The sequence below is a fragment of the Haemorhous mexicanus genome, chromosome 8 (genome assembly GCF_027477595.1).
Source record: "Haemorhous mexicanus isolate bHaeMex1 chromosome 8, bHaeMex1.pri, whole genome shotgun sequence".
NCBI lineage: Eukaryota > Metazoa > Chordata > Aves > Passeriformes > Fringillidae > Haemorhous > Haemorhous mexicanus.
Genome location: NC_082348.1, coordinates 12,299,888 through 12,325,041, shown reverse-complemented (window position 1 = coordinate 12,325,041; position 25,154 = coordinate 12,299,888). Strand labels below are relative to the sequence as shown.

Below are 25,154 nucleotides of genomic sequence, written 5' to 3'. Positions count from 1 at the left end.
CTGTAATATTTTTATTCTAAACTTTGTTTCAAGCTTAAAAAACATAGGCAAGCAGAAGGAAAGGCTGAATTACTTTTCAGCTTTTTAAAATAAGTATTTGAATATTGCTCAGTATTTCACTCGGCACTCAGAAATTTATCTGGCTTTCCAAAGGGTAGACCTCTAACTCTCTTTCTTTTAGTTAATCTCTCTGGAAGCAGCTGAGCACAACACTGTAATACAAGGATCTGATTAAGAGTTAGTCTGAAGCAGTGACTTAACTGGTATTTGGTACAAGCACATACTTTAAAGATTTTTTTTTTTTTTAGTTTCTAAATATTTTGTCTCTTCAGCACTATCTAGTTGCCATGAAAACAATGTGTCAGAGCTAAAAAGAAATATTACCAATATTAGTCATGCAAGCTTGAAGAATGCATGAGTTTGAATAATTTCAGGTTTTGATACACATTTACTTTTACACTTGATTCATTTGGACAAGGAAATCATATTGGGCAGACAAATATTCTAGTTACTTGTGAAATAACACAACAGAATATTGCTAAGATATAGTTATTTCCAGCAGCAGATAAAGATGATGAGGAAAAGGGGATTCTCCAAATTGAGTGTGAAACCTATAGCATTGTGTTTACACATGGATCTTATGAATTGCAGAGCCCTTGTGTTTTTTTATAATATTAATATCAAAGGAAAGAAAGTATCTGTCAACATGTTTTGAAATATTCTTATATGAAGTACATATATATCCTTGGTTAGAGTGTTCTTAAAACTTTTACATTTAGACTTAAAAGTTAATTGATCCTGTATGATGCCTTTTTTTTCAGATAGTCACACTTTTGAGGCTGTATCATACTGTCTATTTACTTCCTCTTGAGTTAACTTCTACAAGGATACAGCATGAGGATCTAGTCATTATTTGTTATTCCTCATGAATAAAATGACACAGGACTAACTTCAGATCCATAGTGTGTGTTAGGTAGCTCAGGTACCTGTGTGTTTGCTTCCTCCTCCCTCTCCTGAGAAAAATAAAAAGCCCTGTGATAAGTATGAGGGAGTTGCAGTCTGTAAGGGTTAGGTGTCTGTCACTGCCTAGGAACTGTGCCCATATAACAATTTCCTGAGGCTTGTGGACTTGCCTTGCAAGGCAGCTCAGGGAATTGAGCAGTATTTATACCAAAGATAGACTTAGGAGTTAACTGGACTGAGTTGGTGTGTACAGAGACTGCTGGGCTGCTGATAGGCGGTGGTTTAAACAACTTGCAGAACTTTCCAGGCAGTTGTACTTTTAGCTGAAATTTGCCACATTGATTTTTATAAAGCTCTGCCTGTACACAGCAGTGTTCTCCTGCAGAAACAATCAATATTTGGAACTGTTCAGTAAAATTATTCTGTAGTCCTTAATCCAGGAGGCTGAGTGCTGAGTCTCTGGCTTCCAAGATCCAGTTAGTGATGTAGCAGTGCTGACACAGGCTGACAGTTTGAGCCAGTGGGATCACTCCCTGGATGTGTCAGACTCACAAAATCCAGAGTCAGAAGTACTGGAAGTAGTTAAATAAATTAATTTCTGAGTTGGGTAAATGGGCCTGCTTACAGCTCTTCACTAGCTTAGGTAGTTCTTCTTAAAGAGTAGCTTACAGTTGTTAAACACAGCATAGTTGGGTTCTGATCTCTCTCAGGCTCCTGTGACAATCATGGAGGCAACTAAAAGGGGAATTGCTGCTGTAAAACAGGTATCTGGACAACACAGGTTAATCTTGGGGAAAGAAGAGCAGTAGCAGTTGTTGATGATCGTGGTGATGTCTCCAGCATCAGTAATAAGCCTGTGTATGCCAGTGAGGCATTTTGGTAAAAGACCAAGTAAAAAGTAATAAAAAAGCACCAGCTTCTTGATGTATAAGGCTGTGATTTGTACTTAATTTCTCTGAAGTTTGTGTTACAATTTGTCTCTTTCCAGAGGTGGTTGGATCCAAACAAACCTATCAGGAAACAATTAAAAAGTGAGTAATGTATGTATTTCGTCAATTCATCTGTTGTTATTATGCTATTTTTTCAGGGTGCCCTGATTAATTAGAAATAACTTTTCTTGACCATAGGAGGATCTCCTCACAGTCTGAACTTCAGAGTTAAGTTTTTTGTAGGTGACCCAAACAAGCTCCAAGAGGAATATACAAGGTAGGTTTGGTTGCTTTGTGAATAAAATACTTCTCTAGAACAATCATTAATTTCTTTGAGGTATAATATGGGAATTTTCTTTTAACTCATTCTTGTTGTATGTTCAAGCCTCTAAGTTTTGTCTAATAATTACAGATATGAGCTATGCACTTGTACCAAATCAATATAACAAAAAGCCTCTGTGAATAAAATTGTGAATTTATATGCAAAGTGAAGTAACTACATGAAGCAAATGCTACCAAGTAGAAAGAGAAAAGGGAAAATGGAGAAAAGAGGAAAAACTTAAGCCCAGGATTTACCAAGAAGTACAAATTTAATTCTATCTTTCCAAGGGTTACCCTTTGTGACTAAAAAATTGCTGAGCATTCTGCATGTTTTCCTCTCCAATTTTCTACTTAATAAAATTAATCTCTCTGTGGTTGTAGTTGTAGTTTAAATCACGTAAGTTTATTTTGATAGCAGAGTGTTGAAGTCTGTTGAAGAAAATGCTCATGTGAATGAAAATCAGAAGCTTGTGAATTGCAACTAGTCCCTGAAGAAATGCCTCAAATTTTCTATATTTTTAATTACTTCTGGCCCTCTACAAAAATGGCATGAATTGACAGATTGGAATTTTTGGATGTCGGCCACTCTGAAAACAGGTCAGCCCCATTCAAAAAAATTATTGAGGATAGCTTTTGAAACCTGAGTACAAGAACTGTGACAATTTGAGTCCACATTTGTTTATCATTGCCTTTAATTTGTTGTATTTTCGACAAAAATCTGAACATATCTATGCAGACAGAATTCACTAAAATGACTCCCAGAGATTCTGCGTGAGATTTTGTTTTACTGAAATATTTAGGAAAATTTGGCAATTTACTCTATCAAAATAATGAATAATGAAAAACATGTTTTTTCAATTAAAGGATAATATGTAATATTCCTGAGGAGATTAAAAAAAAGGATAAATGTTAATCAGTGTGAAGTAAACCATAAAGAAGGAGAAAACTGGAGAAGTGCTACTCTCTAAATACAAAGCTATAAACACAGCTTTCGTTTAAATGGGAAATAATGTATGGTTTCTGTATCTAGGTCAGTTCTGCCATTTTTGCTAATAGGCCTAATTGCCCCTGAGAAAATTCATTTGTATTTGGAATTATTATAAAGAGAGAGATATTATCCATGGGCTTTTTTGGAGTGAAGTTAGAATGACACGTCACAAATATGGGTCCTTTCACGTAATCGGTATCTCCACCTCAAAAAAGGGAAAGAAAAGAAAGAGCAAACTTCTGACAATTCCAGCTGAAGCTGAGACTGTTCCAAAATGCTCAGTTTTTACAAATTCCATGAGAACAGAGGAATGGCTCAACACATGAAGCAGTATGAAGAGCTCTCAGGGAAAGTGTCTTGTTAGCCCTCTGTGCATTCACGTGAGTGAGGCAGCTTTGAATGCCCCGGGTCAGGAGAGGTCAGCGGAGCTCAGTGTGTGCTGCAGAGCTGCGCTTCAGGAACTTGGCTGGGGAGGGAATGAAGCTTCATTAGTGCTCCTCGTGGCAGGAAGAACTGCTTATTAACATTGACTCCATTAGCAATAGTTCTGTCCTGCCCTTTTCTAGCTATGGCTATATAAGCAAGATGAAAACATGGTCATGCAGTGCTGCCTTTCTTGTTTTAGTGGAGTCTGTTGTTCAGGCTTTTGCAGATCTGCTTTGCTAAAGCCTTCTATTGATTTCCCATTTTGCTCAATAATATGTGAGGCTTCAGTGTTCAAACTGGTCGTTGGCTATCAAGCCATTAACCTCACTGTTCACTGAAGACAGTGGACGGAAGATGAACTCGGCTTGGTGTCCCTTAATCAAGATGTCCTTTAAGTACCATGAAATATTTCTAATAAAGCTTTATACCAAAAAAACCCCAAATAAATGGAAGTGCAGCTGTATATTTGAAGAGATGCTCAAGAAAAGCATGTGAAGCATATCCATTTAATATATAGATTTAACTTGTAATGCATTTATTAATCAGTAAAGAATTTTGCATTTATTAATCAGTAAATAAATTTGCTTTATCTATTTGTTTTTGTTTCAATATGCATTTTAAGTATTTGAAGTATTTGAGATCTCTAAAGCCTGGAGAATGATAAGTTTTAACTTCTTGAGGGTAATACCTTTTAAACTGTCTTGCCTTTTTGGTCAGGTAAAGCATCTCTAGATGTTTTTGTAGGGGTTGAGCACATGGACTAATCTTTGCTTGTCAGTTTACAAATGTTTTTCCTCATATTCTTATAAACACGGAGTGTTTAACCTTTCTACTGTTATATAGCTTGTAAATAATTGTATTTCTCTGTGAATATTTGTAAATATTTGTGTAAGACTTTAAATGGTAGATAATCCACTTTCTGAAGACTACACAGTTAGGAGAAGTCATGCTATGTGTAATAAAATGATATATTTTGACTTTAATTTCTTAGTTGAAGTTGTTGTTGGGAAATAAATATTTAATATTTAGTGCTTTTCATAGGTAATATTGGTGTTTGTAATGAATGGGTATAGCCCAGCTTTTGAATCAGAACTACACAAAGGAAACCAGGTGATTATTATAATAGTAATAATGTAAAGTTTAAATTTATAAGAGAGCAGGAATGATGTTTAAATTTGCCACTCAGTGACATTTGTATTAAAAAATTTAAAAGGCAGTGGAGACAAATTCTACAGCAGCTTTTATGTTCTGTTACAGGGATTTTTATTCTGAAAGTTTAAGCTTTTGCTAGCATCCTGCCACCTTGATAAATCTTGTTTGGTACCCCTCTGCAATCTATAGTTCAGTGAAGCTTTGTAGCAGGTGTGATTTGCCACTTGATGTTTTGTCAATTTTCTAAAACCTCTGAGTGAAATATGAAGGAACTAAACTGAATGAACAAAAGATTCATTCTGACATTAACAAAATATTTGGGGTTTGTTTGAGAAACAAAGGAAGTAATTTAGAGGGAAATTTCTTTGTACTTTCCGGCTTGTTGGAGTTTTTAAGTCATGGTGTTTCTGGTGCTCTTGTTTGGTGGGAAGTAGTTTGTGTTATAAAATGTTTGGCTGTTCTTTTTGTTATATCAGTCTCTTTCTTGAGTGGACGTGAAAAAACTAGATTAATTTCTAAAACAAGCTTTTTTCACATCATAATTTAAAGAAAACTTTAGAAGCTCAAGGGAAGTTAATTGAGAGGTGTTTGACATAACAGAGTGCTCAACTTTAATAAGAACAATGTAATTCTAAAATACTAAGAATAATTAATATAAATTAAAACACAGCAGTATCAAATACTCAGAATAAATTAGTTCTGTTTACCTGGAGTACACATCATTCTTATGAGGGTACCTCCATACACAGATGCAAACTGCAACTTGTGGTTGCTGTATAAAGCAGGAAAAACATGAAATTTGTAGCCTTTTAGTGAAATATAAAATATAACTTCATAGCCTGCAAGTCATTTAATTTACCAAGTTGTATTATTAGCTTATTAAGCAAAGTTTAATTTCTTTCTTATAAGAGTTAAGGAAATAGCATGCAAAATGTCAAGTGTTAGTTTTACACTAACTGAAAGCAAATTACATTAAATTGATGAAAAATGATGGAATAATTTTAATTTTAATTGTAGTGTTTTTTGTTTGCTTTTCTAAATAAGGTACCAGTACTTTTTGCAAATTAAACAGGACATTCTTACTGGAAGGTAAGACATTTTTCTTGTGTTAAGCATTAAATGCAAATCTGGTCAAGAAAAAGTTCATAATGGGAGATTTTGCCTGCAAAAATAAAAACATTAAGAATAAATCACTGTCTGTGCAACTGGAAATGTTTGTAGTAATTACCTGTCAAATTTGTCCATAGACTATAAAAGACTAGGTTTTTCAAAACAGCCAAATGTCATATCAAATATGTAATTTTATTAATTTTTCATTTTAAAAACAAAACAGATTGCCCTGTCCTTATAATACTGCTGCTCTTCTGGCTTCCTATGCTGTTCAATGTAAGTATAATTAGTGTTTGTGTACTTGTTAGTACTGAAATATATAAAAAGTCTAATTGATTAATTTCTAAAGAATGCATTTTGTATAGCATTATACTGTGGTGTTTGTGGGCATGGTGCTAATTTTCTCATGATTCAGGACATTGATTGGTTGTCCTCCCCCAGCATGTTTTGCTGAATTGGATATGGACAAAAATACTTAAAGCCACACTGTCAGAAAACCCCAAATCAATACTCTTTTATTCCTGTGAATTCTGAGGCATGGAATTATGCCCTTGAGAATGATACTAAAAAGACACTAGAACATTGTTAACATACTACAACGTTTTTAACAGTGAACCTCCAAATAGGTGTGGAAAAAGGAGTTCTGGTCTTATCTGGACAAAAAGTTTAATACCCGTCTTTGCAATTTTAAGCCACCCAGTGAGTAGATGAGTCTTGAAAACTAAGATTTAGTTTTCTTCCTCACTCAGTTTTTCTTCATAAGCTGAAATGAAGCAATCCCAATATATCCATTCACATTCATGTGGTTTTCTACTGTTGAATATACTTACATCCACATTAGTACTTTGTACATATCAGAGAAACAGGGTCCATGTTAATACTTTCATTAAAAATATATAGTAATATTAATGTCATGTTTTATACATGGTTTTGCTCAGTGGTCACCTTTTTGTAGGTCAGTCAATAGAACAGTTTCTCTTAAACTCCCACACTTCAGCTGCTTGAAAAATGTACTGCAAGTGCTGTCATGCCTTAGGGATTTGTCTTAGAAGAGATGAAGTATTTGATAACAGGAATTAAGAAAGCTTGGTAGTGTTCTAGGGTTTTAAGAACACAATATGGGGTTTTTTTGAAATATTATAGAAGTGGTGACTATACACAGTGCACTGTATTTACATTAATCCATGACATCCTGCTGCTGCTAAGTTTGTCAGGGTGCAGAGCTCTATCTAATGATTCCTGTATCTGCCTAGTAATAAACTTCCTGGATTCTTTATAAATACATGTAAATAGCAGATCTCAATCCTGTACTCTTGGATTTCAGCAAGGAGTGCATTCTGTTATAAAACCTGGTCCAATTTTCTAGTTTTTAAATTATTTAAAGAAGGATCTGTTGGTGGTGATGCGAGTGACCTTCCCTTCCTTTCCTCATCCTCCTGCTCAATAAGTGCCTTCATCTGCCTTGTCAGTGCTGCTAGGCCTGCCCAGGGCCCCAGATCATGATATATTACTGTTATCTCTCCTCTTTTCATTTTATGTTTCTTACCTATCACTGTCAGTCTGCTACATGGATTGCAGATATTTAAAGCTGAATTTTTTTCTACTGTGGTTAGAAAGACTCAAACATTAAGCAAATGTTGTTTATATGTTGTTTTCTGACAAATGTGATTGTAATCTATTTCTTATAATTTAGGAAAGTGTTACAAGTTATGTAAACACACTTTTTAGTGGTTTCAAGTAGAATAGTTTCGATGTAGGTGTATGTATGTGTACTTTGTTTCATACATACAATTGAATGTGCAAAAAATATTTTTCTAATGCTTCTGAATATTTTGGTGCAGAATGAGTAGCTGGATTTTGCAGATCTTCATGACAAAATAGCAGTTGAAGTGTAAAAAGAATAAAATTGTGTAATCACATGAAAACAAGCAAAATGAAAATAATAAGAGAATATTGAATACTATCCTATATATATGTCCTGTTAGTGCTAGCTGTAATGACAGCATTTATGGAATAATTTGTCTGTTGAAAATTAAACACTTTATGAACTCCCTTCAAAAGTGCATAATCAAAACCCTCTTTAAATAATGTCAATGATATTCACTGAGAATGCGACTGTTTATTCAAAAGGGTAAATGGGAGTCCAAATGTCTTCTGTATTTTTCTTTGCTGTGGATCATAAATTATGTGGGAGCAAACTCATGTGAATTTGGGGGCATTGCACAATGCCAAGTACATCAGTGCTAAACAATAACCTCTCTTTTTAATATTTTAGCCGAGCTGGGAGACTACAACCATTCAGAAAACTTGCCAGGCTACCTCTCAGAATATTCTTTCATCCCTAGCCAGCCTCAAGACTTTGAAAAAGAAATAGCAAAATTACATCAGCAGCACATGTAAGGATTTACATCAGAAGATACTGACCTTGTCAAATCCTGACTGCTGATGCTGTGCTATTATATAAAACAAAATAATATTTTTTCTTAAAGGTTTTGGGGTGGGTGGATTGTTGGATTTTTTGGTTGGTTCATTGGTTTTGGTTGTTTCTTTTAAGATAGTGTGATTTTTCTTTTTCTAGATTAAATGCCCGTATAATAAATACCACTGATGGTCTATGCAAAATATAAGTATCTAAATTAGTGAAATAATGAACATGTTAAGTTAAAAGTTCTCTGAAAACAGTATTTGTGCATATTATGTTAGATATTAACTTAGCCAGATATGTTTTCTTTAAGATTTTTTTTTCCAGTCTTTGAGAATGTTCTGAGTATAAGGGCTTTGTTTTCATGATGCTCTCTCCAGTAAAAGAGTTACTTTAGAAGTAACAAAGTCCTTTTCTTCAATATCTGTTCTTTCCTGTGTGCGAGTCTCTGACATTTCAGAAAGAGGAAAAGGCAATGAAGCAATGGAAAATATTTTTTTTTTTCAGTATGTAATGTTGTGGTACTTTCCAGTGATGGTTCCTTCCAATTTTAGAACTTAAGTGCCTTTTGTTAGTTAAATTTAACAAAATGTAAGCAATATTTATAAAACATTTGCTCGATCAGGTCATGTTTGCTTTCAAAACTACAGAATGCTACCTTAAATTTCAGATAGAGGATTTGAAAATTCTCTTAACTGCATTAAAGACATTTGAGTGAGGTGATGGTAGTTTAAATTACCAATGCCAAACGCAGGATTGTAAAACTAATTTCCAGATTCTATGGCTTCACAAACATTTAAATTATAAAGTGCATTAAAATAAAATGTGTTGTGGGCTCTTGTCAAGACTTCTGTTGTTTTAGAAACCTAAATACTTTTCTGTTAAAATTTTTGGGTTACAGTCTGTTTATCATAAGAAAGGAAATTCAGATTTCAGGGTGGGGATAGAAGTAGTAAAATGAATACAGATTTTCTGTCTGCACTCACCTGGGGAGCCTGATGTGGGAGGTCGTGTTAGATCATTTCTGATTTAGCTGCTTTCTTTCAGAGGGTTGTCTCCTGCAGAAGCAGAGTTCAATTATCTCAATACAGCACGTACCTTAGAACTTTATGGAGTTGAATTGCACTATGCAAGGGTAAGTTTGGATGAGCTAGTGTTTCAGTATAAAAATGTATTCCTCTGAGATCTGTGGAAAAATACACTTTTCTTTTTGTGAACCTTCCTGGCTTTTGCTTACAAGAGAAAATAAAAGAAAAATATATTATCCTGTTAGGTGCCTAACTGGGATTTATTGATTGAATATCCACTGTTTCACTATAGAGAGGATATTTCTTTGCTCATATTTGTGCTTAGTTATCTGTGTTAATCAGGTTGAGCTTTGTTGCCTTGAATGCCATATTGAGAGTTCTATAGCAGGTGCTTGATTAGAGTACAAAGATATTTCAAGAAAAAAGTGCTACTTATATATGCTTACAATATTGTTTGGTTTAGAATCTCTCCTCCCTGTGTTCTGAGATTGCAGTTTCCTTTCAGGAATTAAAGTTGCTGGTTGCTTCTAGTGTAGCAAATGCCAAGCCAGTCTATTAGTGCTGCTATTCTTAATAAACCAGAATACTCTCGTATTTATTTCATCAAAGTTTGTGAAAGACAGAAAATTGAACTTGAGAAATTAAAATTTTGTGGTAGCTTATGAGGAACTCAGAGCAAACATTCAGGTTTGTCCTAAATAGGAGGGAATAATTTAATTTCTTATTTGTCTTATTAAAACACATTTCCTTCTGCATTATTTTGTGTATTTAGAGAGAGATGAGAATGAATATATATGAGGTTTCAAAAGATTTATACTGTTCTTCAAGTAATTTTCTCTTTTCTTTTAAAGGATCAGAGTAACAATGAAATAATGATTGGAGTGATGTCAGGTGGAATACTAATTTTTAAGAATCGAGTACGAATTAACACCTTTCAGTGGTAAGGACAGCTGTTTAATGTTTTTATTTGCTATTTCAAAATATTTTTACCACTCTTAAAAAGACTGAAATTTATGTTATTTCCTATCACATTGAAATTATTTATCTCATGTGCCATAGGGAATTTTGTGGGGGGGTTTTGTCCTGGTCTGCATGCTGTGCTTGAAACTCTAATGAAACTGTAATGAATTTTAATGTTTTTTTTCTTTGGGAGTTTGCGAGCATACTTTAATTAACTATATAGCCAGGGCCAGTGTGATGGTCTAGCTTACAGTCTTTAAAGAGACAGCTGAATTGAAAAATATTAACTGGAGATTGACTGCTCTTACCTGTTTTGTGACCTATAAATTAATTGTACTGTGTGCTTGAAATTTAATGTAGTTATGGTACTTGTGAATAACTGAGGTGGAGCATTTAGGATATTGTCATCTCTTCATTAGTAAATAACCATTTTCATTGTATGATCAAAAAAGTGCATTTACTGCAGAAAATCTTTTAATCTCTAAATTCTTTAGAAGTACTCTGTAACCTCTGTGGTGCTCTGCAGAAGTTATGTCACCTTTCTGGAAATGCCTTTCATAGTTCCTGCAGAAGTAACGTTCCCTAGGTTTCTCTTGCTGGTTTGGAGTTCATTTTGACAGCCTTATTACTTGTGTTGCTGAGTTGCTATAGCTGCATTCTGAGTTGGTGAAGTCAGTCATATAAGATTATCATAGCAGACATTAGTTCACCAGGCACAAAAGTTGTTCGTTCAGGAGAAATTATCAGAACTGTTCATTTGTTCCTGATTTTGCATTTTTGTTTGCTGCTGATGTGTGCTTGATCTTTTCTGCAACCCAGTGAATTTCTGAGATATTCTGGTTTTCTGTGCTAAGCTTAGTCTCAAGGTTCATTGTAGAAAGTTACATATTTTGTGGTTTACCAAGCTGAGAAACAGTGTCATTGGTCGAATTTTAGTTGATTTATGTAGAGAAAGAAAAAATGAAGCTATATCAGAGTGTTATCTGCAGCCAGTACAACTGAACGTGGTGAACATTTTACCTGTATGCCTTTGAAGAAAAGTAAAACTGAGACTATTACAAAGCATTTCAATTTCTAGTCTTCATGGTTAATGGGTAAATTAAAAGTGGAGCTTGCAATGATATATCTGAAACTACTGTACCAGTCAGTCAGACCTGCCCTTATAATAGTGACACATTCCAGGAAAGATATCCTTCATGCAGTGAGAGTTTTGAGATGTTGGAGCCATTTCTGGGCTAAGGCTGCTTTATAAATGGAATGGTGTAATAATCAGGAAGGTTTTATTTCAGTCTGATTTTACTTCTGTTATTTTTGGGAAAACAGCAATAGTAGAAATAGGTTCCGTAAATCACACTGGTAAATTACTGAGTACTTACAATCTAAGTCATAATTAAGCTACACGTCACTAATGGAAGTTGGAGGTTTCTCTGAGTTCTGCTTCATATTGTTTGCATGCCAGGGATGCTGATCTAAATTCTTAGTGTGCTTTTTTGTGTGTGTGTAATTACCTAAACAGTTCTTCTTTGTATTCAACCATATCAGCTGACACCAGGGATATTAATTTCTTGCTGTGAGGACTGTACTTCCAACATAATTGGTCTTTACAAAAAAAAAAAAAAAAAAAAGAACCACCCTTCACCATTTCACCCTGTTAGAGGCTTTCTTTTCCTCTGAGTAATAATCTGAAATACCAATTTCCACAATATAGGTCAATAATAAACATGCTACCCTTTCTTTCTATCCTTAATCATGCTGCTGCTCTTGTGCCACTAGTACTGATACTACTTCTTTTTACTCCCACTTTTTCTTGTTTCTATGCAGCCGGAGCTGTGTAGTGACTTCCTAGTGCTTTATAGGTATAGTAGATATTTGGATATCTGTTTTTCAGTACTCCTGAGTTTTGAGACAAGTGAGAGGATAGAAATGCATGTATGTGGGAGGAAATAAAGATTTAACTGTATTGCTTAGAGAAGACTCAAGTAAAATGTCTTTGCCCTCTCACACTTAATTTGATATTATATCTAAATTACTTTTTATGAACCTTTTGATCATGGGGAGAAATTAAACAGGAGGAAGACAAGTGAGGAATAGAGGAAAACAAAGGACACTGCCTTTTATCCATGTGTCCTAACTTGATCTTCCTGTATTGTATATAATTCTTCCTTTCCCCAAACTTTGCTACCAGGCACAGAGACCTGGGAATCCAAGGAGATTGAAGACCAAAGGAGAAGATCATGGAGTAGGTCAGCCTTTCCTCTGTTACTAGATCACATGTTCAGCAGTTGGGAACATGCTTTCCTTAGCCTGTTGTTTGTGGTTGATTTATCTCTGGAAAGCTTTGTTGCCTTTTGCATCCAGTTGCAGTTGCAGTTGTGCTGTGGATCTCCTGGTTTTATCCTTCAATGATTAGGTGGTACTGTGTTCTTCCTTGGTCATCTGATCCTGCTTACACATCTTGTACACTTCTTTTTGTGTTTGAGCCCAGTCAGCAGTTCTGAGTGCATCTTGGCTGGTCTCTTCTCATGCTTGCATGTTTTCTAGAATATCAGGATTGTTCTGGATTGAGAAGATTGTCCTTTAAGACTGACTACCTGTCCTCTGTTCCTGTGACCCAAAGGCAGCTTCTGTGGGATTTTGCCCACCAGGGCTCTGAACAAACTGGAGTTCCCTCTCCTGAACCCATGGTTTAGTCTGCTGCACCCCTCCACTTCCTTTCAGATCTTTAGCTTGGCCATCTCCCAGCTGCTAGAGCCCTGTTTGTCTTTGGCTACTAAATCTGGGCAATCCTTTCCTGTTTGTGAGTTGAGCTACTTTGAGCATCTTCCCTGGGTGACTGGTCCAGAGCCTGTGTCAAAGAGGTCTTGCTCAAGAAATTTGCTGGATTGCTCATGTCCTGCCTTATCACCCTCCCAAGGGTTAGGGTGGCAAAGCCCTTGTGAGAGCCAGGGCTTGGTATCAGGAGATTCCTTCCATGTGTTTGAGTATAGTCTGCATTTTAGACTTGGATTTCAAATTTCTCTTCATTCAAAAAGATATATTTTATTATTTAAGATGTCTGAGGTGACTGTAGATGGAAAAATCATACCAGGAAAATAATATTGATGCCTGCCTGTTCTTATGCTTTTCCTTGTATATACAGCATTGCCAACAGTCAGAGAAAGGAAGCATAGACAGGATGCTTTTTCCTTGGGCTGAGTATGGATATGCTCATTCAGTGCCTAGCAGGGTATTAGCATTGCATAGGAACTCTCTCATCTGCTGTATTTTTTTGTAATAGCTGGGAATCTGCTTTGCTGAGTAATTTCTTTGTACTTGAATGGTGGCTCTTTTGAGTTGAATTAGACCTTATTGGCTAATGTTACAGCTTTGAATCTGTTCCAAATGGTTTCAGGCTTAAAAGTCAGCTGACCTCCCTCTGTAAGCCTAAATTATGGGATGACATTAAAACCCCATATGTATTATTCTCTTTGAGTTTGTGTTTCACCGAGGGTAGTAATTTCTTTAGCAGAAGAGGAAACTCCAGAGAGTGAGAGATAGTAAATGTTTTTGTAAATGGAATAATTGCTAAGTAAATCTGATATGTTGCAAAGTATATGGAGCTCCATTTTTAGAAAAGGTATATATTAAAATGTTCTTTTAATTGCCCTGTACACCAAAGTGTTAGAAAAATTAGTAATAACATACTTGTTGATTAGCAGCAGCCTAAATAGTCTAAATTTTTTTTCTGTTTTTCCCACAGTCAGACAGTTAATAATCACTAGTGTATGTCCTATCTAGCAAACATATGACCCATCCTACATTATTCTTAATCAGGTTTTTGTCACAGGAGGTTCTAAAGATTGGTGCATTGCCAGTGGAATAATTTGATTTCAGTAGATAAGATGTAACTCACCTTTAAGTCTCAAATCCTTGAGAAACTAACTCTGATAGCAAGAATTTGTTAAGAATTTCAAAAAAACCCCAACTAATAAATAGGAGAGTTACTGCTGCTGCTTTTTTTTTTTTAATATTTTTATTGTTAACTGTTAAACTAATGGCAAGGCTGGGAAAGAAAAAATAAATGGGAAAATATGTAAATAACCATAATTTAAACACTAATATTCATGGAGTGTCTTTATGTTACTGCAAATAAAGACTCTCCCAACAAATTAGGACATCCCACTTAGGTTCCTGCTCTTAATAATCCCCTGGAGAAAAATGTCTTTATTTGATTTAGTTAAGAAGATAATTTCTATATATAGATATCCAACTTAGGTGTCTGTTAATGTTTTGCTTCTCATCCTTCCTAGTCTAAAGGGTTTTTTATTGAGCAAGTGATAAATACGCAAGTAGAAATTACAGTCAGTTTGCAGTATTTTATCAGTTGTTCATTTGTCAAGTAACAAAAGTTACTCTGTTTACTTGACCAAGGTGATACTCCTTTATATTTAATAAAATATATGACTATCCTCATATTACATTTCTTTGAAGAAATGTATCATTAGAACACAGCCTGTCTTTTCCCCTTTTGTGTAACTACTATTAGAGTGACCATCCAAAAGAGTCTGAAATTAATGTCAGTATTTCATATGTTTATAGATAACCTGAAAGGTGAACATGTCTGTAGGCAGATTTTTCCCTTTCATGTGTTATTGTAAATGTTTTTTTCCTCCTAATAGTGTGATCATTTTTTTTAAGGTTGTGAGTCCTATCTCTATGCTTGCATCTTATCTTAACTATTTTACTAAAACAAGTTCTGGTTATATTTAAAGACATGTAAGAACATAGAGAAAGAATGTTTTTCAGGGATCAGGTGAAGTTCAAAGGATTTTTTCATATTCTACGGGATAATGAAAGCAGCCTGAGAAAAGAGAACATCTGCCTGGAATGACCTGAGGATAGAAAAGCTCTTTGGGCTTTGGAATGGGGAAAAGATACCAAAATTAGCAACTGCCTTGGGTTTGGGATGTAAACAAGTGAATTTGGTGGATAACGTAAATTTACAGCTCATAAATTTCAAATTATGCAAACCATTTTATATAATCTTTGATATTTTATTTTTTGTCCGTGGAAAGGAAATCTGTTCTCTCTAGAAAGTGTATTTTCAGTAGGTGTATTTAAGCCTTTAACCATGATTCAGTATATAAAATGTTTAATATTGTGGTTTTGTTTTCCATTTAGGTTGAAGATTGTAAAAATTTCTTTTAAGTGCAAGCAGTTTTTTATTCAACTTAGGAAAGAACTGGTGAGTGCTGTCTTAAACTTGATCTGAAAGCAATGACATTTCTTCTACTGCATGTCTGCATTGTACTGACTGATACTATGCTGATTATTTGTTTTTTCTGCAATTAAAAGTCCAGTTTCACCAACATTCTGGCTCTTTCGTGTTTCAAATAGACCATTACAATGCTTTATAAATTTTCACCTGATTTGCCTTATATTTTAGATACTTTTAGTTTTACATTTCTATGCAGGAAATGTAGCTTGTTTATGTAAGATAAATGTGGAAAAGGTTGAAAGTAAATCAATATTATATTTAAATTTAATGAAAAACCAGACACAAGGTAGTGCTTAGTGCTGCTTCAGTTATATATATGCTTGTAAATTAATGTTTGATAAACATGTTGATTTGTATTATTCAGATTTGCTAATACATGATGACTTTATTACTTATATTTAAACGGAGGAGATAAGAATTCCTTTGTAGTTTTAAATTACATATGGTATATTTTTATGCCTACTTCTGAATTTCTTGTGGAAAAGGTTGGAGCTGAATGTTTGACTGCTTGAGTTGTGTGTTTGCTACCCCATGAAGCACCGCAGGACCAGCGAGCACTTAATTCAGCACGAAATTGATTGTTCTGTGCCCCTGAGAGATGAGCTTGCATCACACACATAGCACTGGGGAAAGATGGAGGAATTTAATAAGAATATGAGTATGTGATTAATTTGTCAGATTAGTTAAGAGGTTTTTTGCAATTCTTACATCTGAAAGGATTTACTGTGAGGATGGTGAGAGACTAGAACAGGTTGTGGATGCCCCAGCCCTGGCAGTGTTCAAGGTTGAACAGCCTGGTCTGATGGAAGGTGTCCCTGCCCATGGCCGGTGGGTTGGGATTAGATGATCTTTAAGATCTCTTCCAGCCCTTAATGTTCTATGATTCAGTGATTTGAAGACCTGAAATGCAAGGTTACAAACTAGATATAAAAGATGGCTCTAGGCAGAAATGCATCTTGAGTACTGTAAGGCTGTTCCAGGTTTCAAGACATTGTGGTTAAAGAGAAACACCTGTTCTGTCAGGTCTGGCCAATATCTGGTGACTGCTACTATTGCTGAAAACAGGAGTATCTTAAAAGGAGTATCAACAGGTGTATCTTAAAAGCAGATCCTTCAAAATCATGAAGTGAGCAGGTCTGTCACTGTGAGCTGACATCATGCAACATGAGCAGAAAAGATGGAGGGGGAATGTTTTATTGGGGTGACACTGCATTTTTGTAAAACCCCGCTGGAGCTACAGGCTTCTTCTCAAAGGCAGGCTGAGGTGAAATTTTGTCATGTTACCAGTGTGTGTAACTTTCATTACAGTTGCAGGAAAGTTGTATTTGCATGTGAGATGAGAATTTGGGGTGTTTTTTTGGAATTCAGAAATTATGGACTGCTGTTGTTTCCTAAAGAACTTGATGAAAATGCTGTGGTAGCAGAGTTCAGGACCTTGAAGATTAAGATACCTAGCTATAAAATAGGGTTGGGTGCTGTGTACTTGAGTATTTCCTCTATTTTCTGCAGAAAATAAATCTGCTTATAATAGGAGGTAATACTAAGATAGCTTTCTCCTCTTATTTCTCTGTTGCTTTTTAAAGCTCTCCATATTGTTACTTGCATGAGAATCTAGTTTGTATAATCAATCTAATTTCTCTTCCGAGACATCCAAACTGACAAATTAAAAAGCCTTGTAGTGTTTTTCTTTAAACTCTGTGTATCAGATGAAAACTGGTGGCAAGAACTTAATTTTCATTTATTCCAAGTCATTAATATCTTAAGATCAAAGCTGAAATTTGACTTCCAAAGAAGTCATACTTAAACTAATTTTTTAATCACAGCTAATATTAAAATTATTGTTTCCAGAGTTACTTTCCCTGACTAGATTCATAGGATAAGATTCATCTCACCTATGTTCAGTTTCAGTTAGGTTAAAAGAACATATTTTCTGATTCATGATACTTGGCTCACTGAAGCTCATCATTACATTTCTTCTGTAATAATGACATGCGAAGGCTGAAACATCTTGCCTGAACAGGAAGTATGTTTTAGGGTGGATTAAGTTGTTCTCTGGTGGTATATTCTTCCTTTTGCTTTTGTTTTCTCTCATTAACAATAAAGGGAGCCTAAATGACTCTCTTTAGGCAGCAGAAACTAGTGAAATGACTCAGTGATTGCACATTTGGTATGTAAAATATCTCTGGTCTAGTGCTTTGAGTGCATATTTTAAATCACCTATTTATGATATGGCAGGGGAAATACATTCATGGTATGCTGATGATGTGTTTCAAAGTGGTGTGTAAATATATAACAAATTGTACATCTGAGAAACTGCATTTTTTTGAATGCAAAGCTGAGATAATGTAGAATATTAAGTTAGTGGACTTGGGAAAGGAATTTTCCACTGGTTTTATTTTTTCCTGACTGGGCTACATACACTTCTATATAATTCTAAAAAGATATTTTTCAAATACTGCTAATAAGTGTTGAGAGCTTTTAATTGTAACTGTCCTCAAAAGTGCAAGTGCCTTATCTTATAATCGCCTATTAAATTTATTCGCTGACTTGGCATGGCTTAAAGGCATCAACATAAGTAAAGAATTATTTGCCTACTTTTATTAGATTATATCTGTGTTTAAATAAATCACTTAAATGAAAGGAGATGAAGCAGTTGAATGTCACAGTCATTTTCCAGTGGTAGTATAATACAATCTTGAGTGGAAGCTGGTGCAGTATTCTGACAATCATATGGCTGGAGCATATATCCACTGGAGTAAGTTTTTTTCCCCCATTGTTATTTCATGATTCTGTGGGGGAAAAGTATGTTATATGTAGGACTTCTTCATCCAACATTAGAAGCCCCCTGAGCCATTACTTCAATAGTATTTTTTTTCATCGTATCTTACTTTGTTCTGCCGCTCTGTATGCTGCTTCCCTTACATGCTTTGAAGCTGCTTAAGAATAATTCAGTAGTTTTGTTTTTCTAGATGTTTCCCTAAACTTCTCTTGTTCAGTTTAGTTGCACCCTTGGCTGTAGTAATATCAATAGCCAGCATCAAGCTCTTAATGCCATCCAGCATGTTTTTGTGATCTTGATTCTTTGACAGCCAAAGAAGCTGTTCAACATTTTCTTTTGCTCATCTAGAAGACGGATGTCCATTGAAAAGTGTGAGTTTGGAACTAGACAATATGACAGGTTTCTGGCCATAACTGAAACCTGGTTTCAGTGAGTGGCCAGGATAATTGATTTTATTTTTTTGTAATTATGTGTTACGTATCTGAAGTTTGTGCTTTGAATTTTGTCTGACTTTTTTTGACTGACTTTTATAAAGAGCTTGGTCTGAAATCAGAAGGTGGTGCATGGGCTTATCTGCCCAAGTACATACTTGATTTTAAGTAGCACTGGCATTCATTAGATGCCTACTTGATTGCTGCCTAATCCTGTCGAAGTTTGTATATTGCCTTTTTTTATGAAGAGCAAATACTGCTGGCAAAAGTATATTTGCTGCATTTAAACTTTCACAGGACTTTTGCTCCCTGTTTCTGGAAGATGTTGAGTGTAGGGAGCATCTGTCGCTATAAAGCACAAGTCTTTTTTTCCCACTGAGATCGAGTAGGGAATTTCTGGTTTTTTTTTTTTCTGGAATTTTTCCTTGTTTAGCCAAAGTAAAAGGGTCTCATTAGAGAGTAAGTTTTTCAACTCAGTTTCTTTCCTGAGCAGCAAGAGATTGGAGCAGTGCTCTGGAGTCACTGTTTCAAGGCAGGCAAACATGGGTTTGAATGAATGGCCCCCCTCAAGCTGCTTATTCAAGTACTGAGCTGTTCTTCGTGAGAGGAGCACCAATATCCAGTCTGCTTTTTTGTTGGGTTTGCATTTTTAATAATAGGAATCACAAAAATGACTTGGATTTCACTATATCCTACCTCTATTTGTCTTACCGTAGTTTTGTGCTGGGGCCCAGATCTTCATTACCAGTATTGCATCCCAGCTGCTTCACTCTTGCTCTCCATGGCAAGACTGTTTTCCTCTCTTTAATAAAAACCACAGACACAATTAGTAAGATAATAATTTTGGAACAGAATCCTGCTGTGACTCTCTGACACTGTCTAACACTGATCTCAGCAGACATAGCCCCCTGAAATGCCTGCATGTCATTATCAGACCATAAAGCATGCTGCATCTTGCTGGAGCCTTGTGCTGTAAAAGCATTCCTTGGGCTGCAGGGCTGCAGTATAACTGTCCTGTTACTTTATGTGCTTTCAGCTGAACTACCATGGATATTACAAATGTCAGCTTGGGGTCCTGTGCTGAGCCCACACTGATTCAAGCCTGATGTTTCCAAGGAATACAGGGGCAGCCTTTCTCTACATCAGGCAGTAGAAGCAGATCTTGCACCCCAGAATTATCAGCTAAGATGAATTTCAAGTGCCCAAGTTACATTGGAATATTACAGAACCTTCAAGGGTGAATAGGGGAGGGATGAGTGCGCTTAGGAGCTAATATCATATATTATTCTTTATCTTAAACAATGTTTCCTAGCTGTAATTGAGATGAAGGGTAGGGTTTGAGGATCAGTTCTCCCTGCACTGCAATGAAAGCTTTGAATAGAAGCATTGTTAAGGTACCTTGAAAGCTCTAGCACACCAAGTTCCTGTGAAAGTGCTGTCTTGCATTACAATTAAGTTGATCTTGCTGCAGCTCCTTCTCATCCTGCCATACCAGCTCCTCCTTCATGCTTCATGTCTGATCTACTGATCAGATGGTGGAATGAGATTCAGATCAGCTCATTTTCTGGAATACAAACTAGGGGAAACAGCAGGTTATATTTTTTTTCCCCAACCCATAATTATAATACTTTGAATGACATTAAAATGCATGATCACCAGCTCATGTAACTTGTCACATTTTCTTTTCCAACTGTTTAAAAGGCTGACAGAAAATGAAAATTTGCTACATCATGATTACTTGTTGCTAGAATCTAAAATTTTAGCTGTTTCATCCTTTACTGGATCCAGATGAAGGCAGTCCATAATTATACATAGTAGGTCTCTTGCAGAATAGTAATCTACCTTGTTTATATTGTTTGACTTTTATATTGTTGATAAAGCCTTTTATAACTGCATAGGTAATGTGCTTAATTTCTGTTATATTTTTTCTGATTTCTAATTTTTAAATCGTTCTGTTCACAAGTCTAAAAGAGACGGGGAACAGTTGGCAATACTTGGAAATTAAAAACAGATCTTTGTAATTGAATTAAAATATCAGGATTTAGTTTCTTGAATATAATTTCTTAAATTTTGATCAGTAAATAGTCAGAATTTGCTGTTTGTTTTAAATCCATTTTATTTTGCCCTAAATTTGTCCTCTGGCTGAAAATAGTGTCCTTCTTGTTCCTGAATACAACACTGGGGGAAGAATTGCAGGTCTCTGTGCCTTGGTTTCTCAGCAGATCTGAAGATGAGCAGACCAACAAAAGCTTAACTTGGAAAAGGGCTTTACTACTAAGTTAAATCAGTTAAAGTGTGCAAAATGTTGGGGAGAAGTTAGTACTGTGACGAGAAAGAAAGATGCTGCTGCTATTTCTGGACCTACAGAGGTTGTTATCAAGCTCTCTCAACAGGCAGAATAGCTTAGCTTGCTTTGCCATTTTACTTCTTACATTTCCCAGGAATCTAATGAATCATTTAGAAGTAGGAACTGTCAATTGCTCTTGAGATCAATACCTGTTCCCAATCTCCAACTGCCGCATATTCATGACAATTACTCACCTTAACTGTAGTTTTGAACAGAGAGGCACATTGTCTTTGAGCTTCCAAATCATGGAATTCTTTTAATGTAGTTTGGGTCCTACCTTTTAGACTTGTTACTATATAACTAAACAGACTGATAACCTTTGAGCAGGCTGGTTTTAAAACAAAAATAACTCGGGAACAAAAAGAATTTTTTAAAGAAATAGTAAAGGTATTTCAAAAGGGTTTGTTGTACATAAAGTTAATAGAAAATTAGAGTGCCGCTTCAAAAAGCATTATTTAAAAAAAATACCTCGAAGCCAACAATATTTCTTAGTTTCAAAAAGAACTTTGAATAATTCTTATCTAAAATACATTTTTCTCATTTTTTAGCATGAATCTAGAGAAACATTACTGGGATTCAATATGGTGAATTACCGAGCATGTAAGAATTTGTGGAAAGCTTGCGTTGAGCATCACACGTTCTTCCGTTTGGACAGACCACTCCCACCTCAGAAGAACTTTTTTGCACATTATTTCACTTTGGGTTCCAAGTTCCGGTACTGGTAAGTGCTGATTTGAAATATATAGGGAAGAATATGAGTAGTGAGCTCATCAATAAACATGGGGAATTATCTAGAGTCTGCATTAAAATGCAATTCAAATAGGTTTTGAATCCTGCAACAGTTCCCCTTCCCTGTTGGCTTAAATTTCGAATGCCACTAATTTTTTTAAGATAGCTTAAAAATACAATTATTACATTATTAGTGGTAATTATTGCACTAGCGCTCTGAGATTGTCTCCCAGGCTGCATTTCTTGGCCTGTTCTCCTGCTGGGTTATGTTCATCTTAAAAATGTTGTCTCAAAACTATAAAGTCTTTGACCTGGTCTTTTTGAAAACTGTTGAGTCTCAGGTACTGCATGCAGCAACAGCAGCAAAACAGACCTAAATAAATACCAAATACAAATCACTGAAAAGAAGCTTGTACAAGGAAAGCCCACTTATCTACATGTATACAAATAGGAATTAGGTGAAAACAAAGGACATACATGCACTGTATCAAACCCAGAGCTTTAGAAAATGAGGAGGAAATTAAATCCATAACCTTTAAGGATGAACTTAAAGTAATAGGCGAAAGGCTTGGAGGTGCACAGGATGACTCTGGAATATCTATAATCCCTGTAATGCTGGAGTGGGTCTTTTGGGTTTTGCTGGTTTATACTTTTTATTTAAAAAAAAAATCTCTATTCAGTGACGGAATTAACTGTCTCTGCAAGTAATGCAGAATGCCAGTGGTTTAAATCATGCCTGAAACAGAGAATAACAGAGCTGCTATTAATCATCCATCTAGAATGGCAGTAGTGTCTGTGACGTACAAAGGGACATGATGAAAAGCTAGAAAACAGAATAACAGGCTATTTCTGTCACACTTGTGAATTGCATAAATGTATAAAGAGGAAAGTAATTCAGTGGTTAACTGTTTATAGCATCTGTTTTTGACCAGCATTCACAGTACCCATTTGAGAAACAGCATTCTGTGATCCTGAACAGTGTTTGAGACTTGACTCAATGTTGCTGTAGAGAATTTCAGGGAGCCTTTTCACTTCTGTAAGGATTTTGAATCTGAATCATTGTGGTTACTATTACAGAATAGCCCTTTGATTATGACATTGAACTTAAGTTAACATAAGATGAAAAGGGACACTGCATAAAAACGACAAATGTCGTTAAAGTTGCTGTAACAGCCAAAAGGCTGGAATTTCTGCAGGTAGTTTGGGAGCTTCTTGAGAGGCAGCATAAGAGGAATAACGTGGCCCACAAAGAGAGGTTGAGGGCATTAGGCTTGTTTAATCTGGTGAAGAGGAAGCTAATTCAGCAGCAATCCTAAAGCTACTTCAAGGGTAATGTCAGTACTGATGGACCCAAAGGTGCTGCTAACAGGCAGGTGAGATTTCACTGTGAAGATTCTGGGTGGACATGAGGCAAAGTGTTTGGTTTTTTTTTAGAGGTGTGTTGCCAGAGCAAGTGATCTGGACTGGCTGTGGATTCTCTGTTAGTGGAGGCTTTCAAAAGTCAGCTAGATGAAGCCATAGCCACAGGTGACCTAGTGTTAGCAGGAGATTGGACTAGAGACTTCTAGCCAACATCTGTGTGATCAAAAGGAGTCAGTAAAATACAGAACTGACAGGTCTAGACAGAATTATCTCCACTTCTGAAAGAAATTGAGGATATGAAATTGTTGAACTATTGAATTGTTACATAACCTATTTCCATTGATCTAAAATACTTCTATGCATCAACTGTTAAAGAATATTTAGGATCTTTTTTTTTTTTTAGTAAAGCTTCCATGAGGGATCTAGAAGACTGTTAGTGAGCAAAGATGACTTCTGTACACTGTCATTGGATTTTTCAAAGTGGTTCTTATAGTATTCCTCACCAAATACTCATGAAAAAACATGAAGAGTTTTACTGTGTATTAGCATTTCTTTTAACCAGATGGGAAACAAGTAGGTTCCTTTTTCACAATGGAGGGAAGTTACCGCTGAAATGATACAGAGTTTTGTAGCAAAATCTGAAATCAACAGTGAAAGGTTTTGATGGTGTTTCACAATGAGGGGTGAATAGGCAATGAAATAGTAGATCAAGTTCAGTGCCCAAAAAGAAAAAGAAAAGAGTAGGAGCATTCTCTGAAAACCTTAAATCAATTATTAGTAGCAGTTATAGAAGGACAAATAGAATGATAGAGTTATTTGAAAGGAATGGAGGCAAATACAGCCAACTTACTGCTTGTTGTAGTTTAAAATGTGTAACCCCAGCAATTTAGCTGGCAGGAGGTTTGGAAAGAGAAATTTCCTGGATTCACAGCATGGCAGAGGTTGGAGGGCAGCTCTGGACACCGTTGAGTCCAATGCCTTGTTCTAACAGGGTCCACTGTAGCATGTTGCCTAGGAACATAATCAGCCAGGTTTTGAATGTCTCCAAGGAGGAAAACTGTACCATCTCTGAGCAACCTGATTCACTGTTAAACTATCTTCAAAGAAAAAACTTTCTTTTGTCTTGGTGGGTGATGAGGCTGTTGTTGTGTTGCCCTGTCCCTGCTGCCTGCCCTGATAAGATGTCTTGTATTTCTGTTTGTGCTGATTGCCTCTTGTCCTGTCTCTGGACTCCCTTAAGAAGCATCTGGCTGTATTTTTTACTTTTCCTTTCTGGCATTTTATCCTTCTGAGCCTTCTCTTCCTGAGGCTGAGCAGTCCCAGCTCTCTCAGCCTTTCCCCATCTCTCAGATGCTGCATACCCTTAGCTGTCTCTGTGGCTCTTTGCTTGACTTGTGGAGCTCTGGAACTCCACCAAGCATCCCAGATGTGCTCTCACCTGTACTGGGCAAACCTGCTCTCCAGCCAGTTGACGCTTGGCCTGTGCATGGGGTTATTCCTCCTCAGCTGCAAGTCTTTGCATTTTCCTTCACTGAATTTCATGAGATTCCAGCTGACCTGTTTCTCAGGTCTTCACACATCCAGTAGTTCTGTAATATGATGGTGGAAATAGCTGATTCTTTGGTTTCATTATGTAAATATCCCTGTAGGAGACTCTGTGCTTGTTCTGAAGTTATTCATGGAGAAGTGGTCACAAGAGCAAGTGTTGCTGGTATCTTGTCACCAATTCTTAAGTGCTGATAGGTACTTAAAATTTGGGGTTTTTTTCTAGAAGAGAAATGATGAAATATTTTAAAGAATCTTTGATTTGACACAAGACATCTGTTCTTATATGAAAAATCAGCAAGTTCCAAGATCTAAGCTTAGTTTTGACAAGTTGCATAGAAGAATACAATCCTGATGTGCTTATCATGTAATTTTTTGGTGGTATTTTGCTAAACTAAGTAGCAA

The 25,154-nt window shown here is 35.9% G+C and overlaps 1 protein-coding gene across 4 annotated transcripts in view; it reads left to right on the top strand.

The window, feature by feature from the left end:
* Window positions 1-25,154, top strand: part of PTPN4 (protein tyrosine phosphatase non-receptor type 4) — a 109,388-nt gene that overhangs the window by 46,223 nt on the left and 38,011 nt on the right. For all 4 annotated transcript variants that reach the window (XR_009487307.1, XM_059852766.1, XM_059852767.1 and 1 more), the window contains exons 4-12: window positions 1,952-1,994; window positions 2,091-2,169; window positions 5,824-5,868; window positions 6,113-6,165; window positions 8,165-8,285; window positions 9,359-9,446; window positions 10,191-10,279; window positions 15,460-15,523; window positions 21,662-21,834. Coding sequence is in view for 3 of the 4 variants with exons in the window: in XM_059852766.1 (XP_059708749.1) it covers window positions 1,952-1,994; window positions 2,091-2,169; window positions 5,824-5,868; window positions 6,113-6,165; window positions 8,165-8,285; window positions 9,359-9,446; window positions 10,191-10,279; window positions 15,460-15,523; window positions 21,662-21,834 (755 nt within the window). In the remaining variant the exon portion in view is untranslated. The remainder of the gene's footprint in view (window positions 1-1,951; window positions 1,995-2,090; window positions 2,170-5,823; window positions 5,869-6,112; window positions 6,166-8,164; window positions 8,286-9,358; window positions 9,447-10,190; window positions 10,280-15,459; window positions 15,524-21,661; window positions 21,835-25,154) is intronic.